Raw genomic sequence first — 6,914 nt, forward strand, 5'->3', positions numbered from 1 at the left:
TCATTATTGAGCTGAGAAGTCTTTCCAGCTTTAGAAGTTTATAATTCCATGGATATAGGGCTGACAATTTGAATAAAAATCCATATATCAAAATTGGAACTTGTGGATATTATTCCATTTTAGGAGGATTTATTGATTTCTGAATAAAAGGATTCATGGTAGGGTTCCTGTAGCTAGTGAGCCAGTAGAGCAGAGTTGTTTTAAGGGCATTGGATTTAGGATAAGACTGACCTGAGTGCTAATCCTGATTCTGCTACTTATTAGCTGTGCACCTAGGGCAAATTACTCACCGTGTATCCATTTTAGTTTCTTCATGTAAAATAGGAATAGTAATACTTCACAGAGTTATGAAAATTAAAGGATGTTCTGTTACTTTACATGGTGAGTACTCAAATAGTAATTATTGCTTTTTATGAAATGTAATTAAAGTACAGCAAGGCACAAGGATAAGTTTTTTACTTTTTATTGTGAGGTGATATACCTGGGATGAGCAAAGGTAAGCAACCAATACTATAAAAACATGTTGTAAAAAACATAATGTAGACCTAAAGAGAATTCAGTTGAATTAATGCTTTGTTTCCTCTTTGCTTCCTCAGGCTATGCGTACACTTGCTTCCTGAAAGAGGGCTCAGGAGTTCACTACCAACGAGGACTGTGAAGCAAAATTTACCCACCAATGTCACTCTATGCAAACATTTTCTGCATTGATTATTTCTTTGGACTAGTCAATGGAAATGCTCAATCTTTTCCATTGGGTGTATTTTTCTTCCTTCTTACATGTTGAAAGAGAAGCACCAAGTTTGTTTCTAGGCTTTATTTATTAAAAAAATAGCTCCCCTCTTTAAATGTGCAAAATGGTTGAGAATTATCCAAGCTATTTAGCAATGTCCAGGATCTGCTGATATTAGAATATGCCGCCAATCTCCGCGACAGGTTTGCTAATCACGTTCATGTGGATCTCTTGTTCAGTTGGATTCACTGTGGACAGGTGAGTCAGGAATGACTAATCGTAATGAAAAATCAAGTTTCCTTCTGAACTTGAGACTCATAAACTGCACTGATCCCAGGGTAAAGTCACATTAAATGCTGAAATATAATTATGAAATAAGTTAGTCAATAAAATCTTCAAAGTCTCTTTTGGTAAATTAATCAACATTTTAAAAAATGCGAGTTTGATTAGTATTTATTTGTGACCAGCTATATAGCCAGAATTAAGAATCAATGAAATGGTTCACTTAAAAGACACAGAACTGAACTGATATATTTTAGAAACATTGATTCAAAGAATGAAAAGATAAGGAGTTTATCTTGATTCTTAGAAATCATTTTTTGATATGATAATAACCATGGATTGCAATTAAGATCAAAGAAAGTATATGACATACTATATCTTTTAAAAATTTATTTATTAGAGAAGCTTTTCTGGGTTTACAGAACAATCATGCATAAAATATAGGATTCCCATATACCAACCTACTACCACCACCTTGCATTGGTGTGAAACTTTTGTTACAATTAATGATAGCACTTTTTTGGAATTGTACTATTAAATTAAAATCCATTGTTTAACTTAGGGTTCACTGTTTGCGGCATACCGTATCTTAAAAATTCAGTTTTAATTTATTTTAGTCTACAGAAATGATCATTATGTGGAGGTATATATAGGTATATTCTATTTAGAATTTAACAACTGTGTTATTTTGAACAAAAAGCAATTTTGATATAAATATCTATAATACTGTGTAAGTAAAATGAGTTATATTTTTCTCTAAAAATTTAGCAGTATGTAAAGTAGATAATCTTACCTGAATTCTGTTTCAAAAAAAATTCTAAAAGATGAACTGCTTATTGTAATCTGTTTAAAATGACTTTTTAAAGATAGAGCATTCTAAATGGAATATACAAGTTGAAAATATATACATTTCTAAAAATCCGCATTTTAGGCTAGAAAATTTTATAACTTTTATTTTTACTTAATCTTTTCTGAGTGCCAGTAATTATCTAGGTATTATTTATATGATATAGGCTTTGGTCCTGTGGACTATTTCCATATATTTCATGCTGGAATGAATAAAGTACTTCATTTCTAGAAAAAAGTAACTACTCAGGTCCCCAACTGAGACAATGTCTTGCCTAACTTGATTGTGAATTATACTGGCCCCTTTTGACATAGATAGAATGAAATCACCAAACTTGTTTGGCAATCCAAAGGCAGAATGTCATTTCTCTCTGCTTTTCTTCTGAGACACAATCAGAAATAACATTTCTACTTTTGAAGGAAAGTAGATCAGTGATCAGAGCAGACGGGTTGACTAAGAGCACTCCCTTCCCCAATCCAATACTGCAAATTAGAATTTGAGTGAGTTGTAATGGATTGTGATACTGCAATAGTCATTAGAGCTCATGGATTATGTTGCCTTTAATTGACTTAGAACACATTTCTTTCCAAATTGGGCATATTATAATCAGGATTATAATGTGTTCTCATTTTCACAGTACAACCTGCCTATACTGGCAAAAAATCCAAGAAAGACTGTAATAGTTTTGCAGAAAATAGATGAACTCCTCTGTTCAATAGAGGAAACTTGCACTACTCTTTTTTTTTTGTTTTGTTTTTTTAAAAGGAAATATCAAAGTTACATTTTACAATAAAGCTAGAGTATTGTAAATTCTTTGGTCCATTATGACCATCCAAGACCACAGTCTGTTTGGCTTGTTTCCCAAGCATACTCTAGAAATACTGTCTTTTCTATGCATTTGTGAATAGTAAGTATACCTTTAATTCTGTATTTTCAAGGGAAATTTCACTTGAAATTAAAAGCGTCTTTTGTTATATTTTTAATTGATAGGAAAAGATTCCAGTATTGTATACATGACTTTCAATAATAAATGAAAAATCAAATGTGTGTATTTGGAAAGATTTGCTCATATTTTAAAATTAAATGTAGAGGTGTCTTTTAAACCACTCCGAGGCGCCCTTTCTGAACACAACTATTAAATATAATAACAAAAAAAATCTACTTTTCAAGTCTGTCATTATTCTGCTCAGTCATCATTTTAACATCATCTTTATAGCTCCATTTTCGTTTGTCTGTGTGCAGTTTCTTTTGTAAAGACTTAACCAATGCAATAAACAATGCAAATCACAAATATTTTAGTTAAATCTTATCATTCTTATATTTCTATTGTGGAATGATACACATATAAAAAGGGTACAAATCATAGTGAACTGCTTGAAGAATTTTTACAAAACAAGTACACCAGTGTAGCCGGTATCCAAATGAACAAGTCGAACAGAGCCAGCACCCCAGCACCCCAGCACCCCTTCTTGTGCTGCCTTGCAGCAACTGGCCTGATTTGTAACACCTGTTCTTAGAACTGTAGAGAAATGGAATCAAACAAGATTGTTTCTCTCTCTCTTCCCATTCCCTTTTGTGTCTGGCTTCTTTCACTCGCCATTGTAATCATGAATATTCATCCATGCTACTGCATTTAGCGATCATTCATGAATTCTCATTGATGTATAATATTCCATTGTCTGAATTTACCAGCCTTTATTTATCCATCCAACTGTCCATGGCTACTTAGTTGTTTCTAGTTTTTGGCTTTTGTGAATAGTACTGTTGTGAATATTTTTGTAAATTTTTTTTCCATAGACATATGTGCACAATTCTGTGGGGTATAATATGGGAGTGGAGTTTCTGGGTCATACACATATTTTTTGCTTCAGTAAATACTGCAGTAGATCTCCTGCAGACTGTTTTCCAAAGTGCTTGTACCAATTTACACTTCTATCAGCTATGAGTTAAAGTTCCAGTTGCTACACATTTCTGCCAACACTTGGATTGTTTTCATTAGAGCCATTCTTAAGGGTATATAGTAGTATAGCAATATGGTTTTGATTTGCATTTCTCTGACTACATCCCATTTTATTTATTTTATCAGTATTCTTTTTTTGTTATAGATTTTTTTTTAAAGATTTATTTCTCTCCCCTTCCCCTCTGTTGTCTGCTCTCTGTGTCCATTTGCTGTGTGTTCTTCTGCGTCCACTTGTATTGTCAGGCTGCACTGGAAAACTGTCTCTTTTTTGTTGTGTCATCTTGCGGCGTCAGCTCGTCAGCTCTCCGTATGTGTGGCGCAACTCCTGGGCGGGCTGTGCTTTTTTCATATGGGTCGGCTCTCCTTGCGGGCACATTCCTTGCACATGGGGCTTCCCTACGTGGGGGCGCCCCTGTGTGGCATGGCACTCCTTGCGCACAGTAGCACTGCGCATGGGCCAGCTCTCCCTACGGGTCAGGAGGCCCTGGGTATAGAACCCTGGACCCTCCATATGGTAGGCGGATGCTCTATCAGTTGAACCATGTCCACTTCCCATACACCCCATTTTAAATATGTGACCATCCTTTTCTTTAGGAACCTCTTTGGGCCTGGATACAGAGGCACTGTTTTTGCGTAAGACCTTCTAGCTTCAGTGCCATCCCCGAAGCACTGTTTTAGAGTAGGTGCTTCAGTATTTGGAGCCACACCCTCCTCCCTTTTAAACTTTTTATTCTGAAATAATTATAGACTCATAGCAAGGCAAAGAAATGTACAGAGAGGTTCTCCATCCATTCTCTCCCAATGTTAACACCTTGCACAACTATAGCACAATATAAAACCCAGAAAACTGCTGGCATTGATACAAACCACAGAGCTCACTCAAATTTCATCACTCATTTGTGTATTTGTATAGGGCCATGCAATTTTAGCACATGTATAGTTCTGTGTAATCACCACAATAATCAAGATGTTTAACTGTAATCTTTCACTGAATTCCAAATTAGAACGCAGTATTTTAAAATAATTTTACCATGGTCTACAATGTTATGCGTGTTATGGCCCCTGACTTTACCAAAAACCCGATGGCAATCCACCTTCTGACACACTATGCCTCAACCATAGTTACTTTAAGTATCTTACACTTGCTATGCTTCTTCATATCACATGGCTTTCATCCATGACCTTAAGTCTAGATTACTGCCTTTCCCTGCCTCCCTACCAATTTCCTTCAAGACTGAAAGGATGACTCTTTTTAATCTTTAACAACTCAGCCCTCTGTAACCTTAAGGCAAAGTAAGGCCCCCTTGTTTTTAGACTCTAGCCATTTTTTGCCCTTTGTCAACGAGCTTCACAGAACTAGAATTAAAATTATTGCTGCTGGATCATTGGATAATGTGTATAATTACATTTTAAATTTTAGTGCATTTATACACACATACAAAAACAAGAAACAAAGGATTATCCAAAGGATTATCAAAAAGGAACCACTCACATAAACACTACCATCAAGAGAACAATGTGAACATGGCAAGTGCATCCACCCAACATGCCTAACCAATAGCTACCCTCCCAATTGTTTTCAAGGTTACTAGCCTTTCCTTTTATGTTATAGGGTTGATATAATTGTTTTGAACTTTTCAATCATATAGTTTATTTCACTTTGTATTTGGTTTCACATTTAACATTATATTTGCAATATACCCCTAGGAAGATGCCCAAATAATTCTTCCTTTCTCACTGCTATATAAAATGTATTTAACTAGTCTTTTATTTTTGATTGCTTTCAGCTTTTGCTTATTATTTTGTGCCAGTATGAAACCCTTGTATACATCTCTTGGAGAGTTTTTGCACATATTTATTTTAGTAAATAGTAAGAGTGGGTTTGCTTTTTTACAAAGTACGTACCTATTCAAATTCAATAAATTATGGTATATTGTTAAAAAAAGAGAGAGAGAGAGAGTGAAAGCTTAACACACAAGCCTCCCTCTGAGTCCCCCCACCCTCTTTAAAAGCATCCTATGGTGGTTTGGAGCTAAGTACCCCCAGAAAAACATGTTCTTAAATTAATCCATTTCTGTAGGTATAAACGCACTTTAAGCAGGACCTTCTGATGAGGTTCTTTTAGTTAAGGTGTGTGTCTTAATGTTATTATTGGAGTTCCTTATAAGCAGAATGAAATGCAGACAGAGAGAAAGGCACAGGAAGCAAGACTTTGAAAGTCAACGTGACCTGGAAGAGAAAGGAGATGCCACATGTGCACTGCCATTTGACAGAAGAGCCCAGGACCAAGGATTGCTGCAGCCAGCTCCAGAATGCCAGTTTTCAGGAAGAAAGCATTGCCTTACTGACACCTCAATTTTGAACTTCTCCTAACCTCAAAACATGAGCCAATAAAGTCCTGTTGTTTAGTCCAAACTCATTGTATGGTGTTAGCTTCAGGAACAGGAAAACAAAAAACATATTCCAAGCATAGCTTTACCTCTCCATATCATACCACCCTCACACTTACAGCTGAACAAGGAAATTCTGAGTTGGAGGAATATTTCTTTTCTGTTTTTAAAATCACAAATATAGTTTTATTTATTTTTTAAAATTGTTATTTATTTATTTATCTTCCCTTCCCCCCCACCTCCCGTTGTCTGCTCTGTGTCCATTCGCTGTGTGTTCATCTGTGTCCGCTTGCGTTCTTGTCAGTAGCACTGGGAATCTGTGTCTCTTTTTTGTTATTATTGTGTCATATTGCTGTGTCAGCTCTCCGTGTGTGTGGTGCCACTCCTGGGCAGGCTGTGCTTTCTTCATGCGTGGTGACTCTCCTTGTGGGGGCACACTCCTTGTGCAGAGGGCTCCCCCACGTGGGGGACAACCCTGCGTGGAACGGCACTCCTTGCGCGCATCAGCACTGTGCATGGGCCAGCTCACCACATGGATCAGGAGGCCCTGGGTTTGAGCCCTGCACCTCCTACATGGTAGATGGATGCTCTATCAGTTGAGCCAAATCTGCTTCCCTTTATTTATTTTTAAATTTTTAATTTATTTTTAAAGAAGTTTTAGATTACATAAATGTTACATAAAAAATACAGGAATTCACATATGCC

The 6,914-nt window shown here is 36.1% G+C and overlaps 1 protein-coding gene across 2 annotated transcripts in view; it reads left to right on the forward strand.

Moving 5' to 3' along the window:
* Positions 1-2,906, forward strand: part of SLC26A4 (solute carrier family 26 member 4) — a 57,357-nt gene extending 54,451 nt beyond the window's left edge. For both annotated transcript variants that reach the window (XM_004459138.4, XM_058297159.1), the window contains exon 21: positions 597-2,906. In XM_004459138.4, coding sequence (XP_004459195.2) covers positions 597-620 — 24 coding nt within the window. In that variant the 3' untranslated portion in view covers positions 621-2,906. The remainder of the gene's footprint in view (positions 1-596) is intronic.
* The last annotated feature ends 4,008 nt before the right edge of the window (positions 2,907-6,914 follow it).

This window comes from Dasypus novemcinctus, chromosome 5 (assembly GCF_030445035.2).
Source record: "Dasypus novemcinctus isolate mDasNov1 chromosome 5, mDasNov1.1.hap2, whole genome shotgun sequence".
Classification (NCBI taxonomy): domain Eukaryota; kingdom Metazoa; phylum Chordata; class Mammalia; order Cingulata; family Dasypodidae; genus Dasypus; species Dasypus novemcinctus.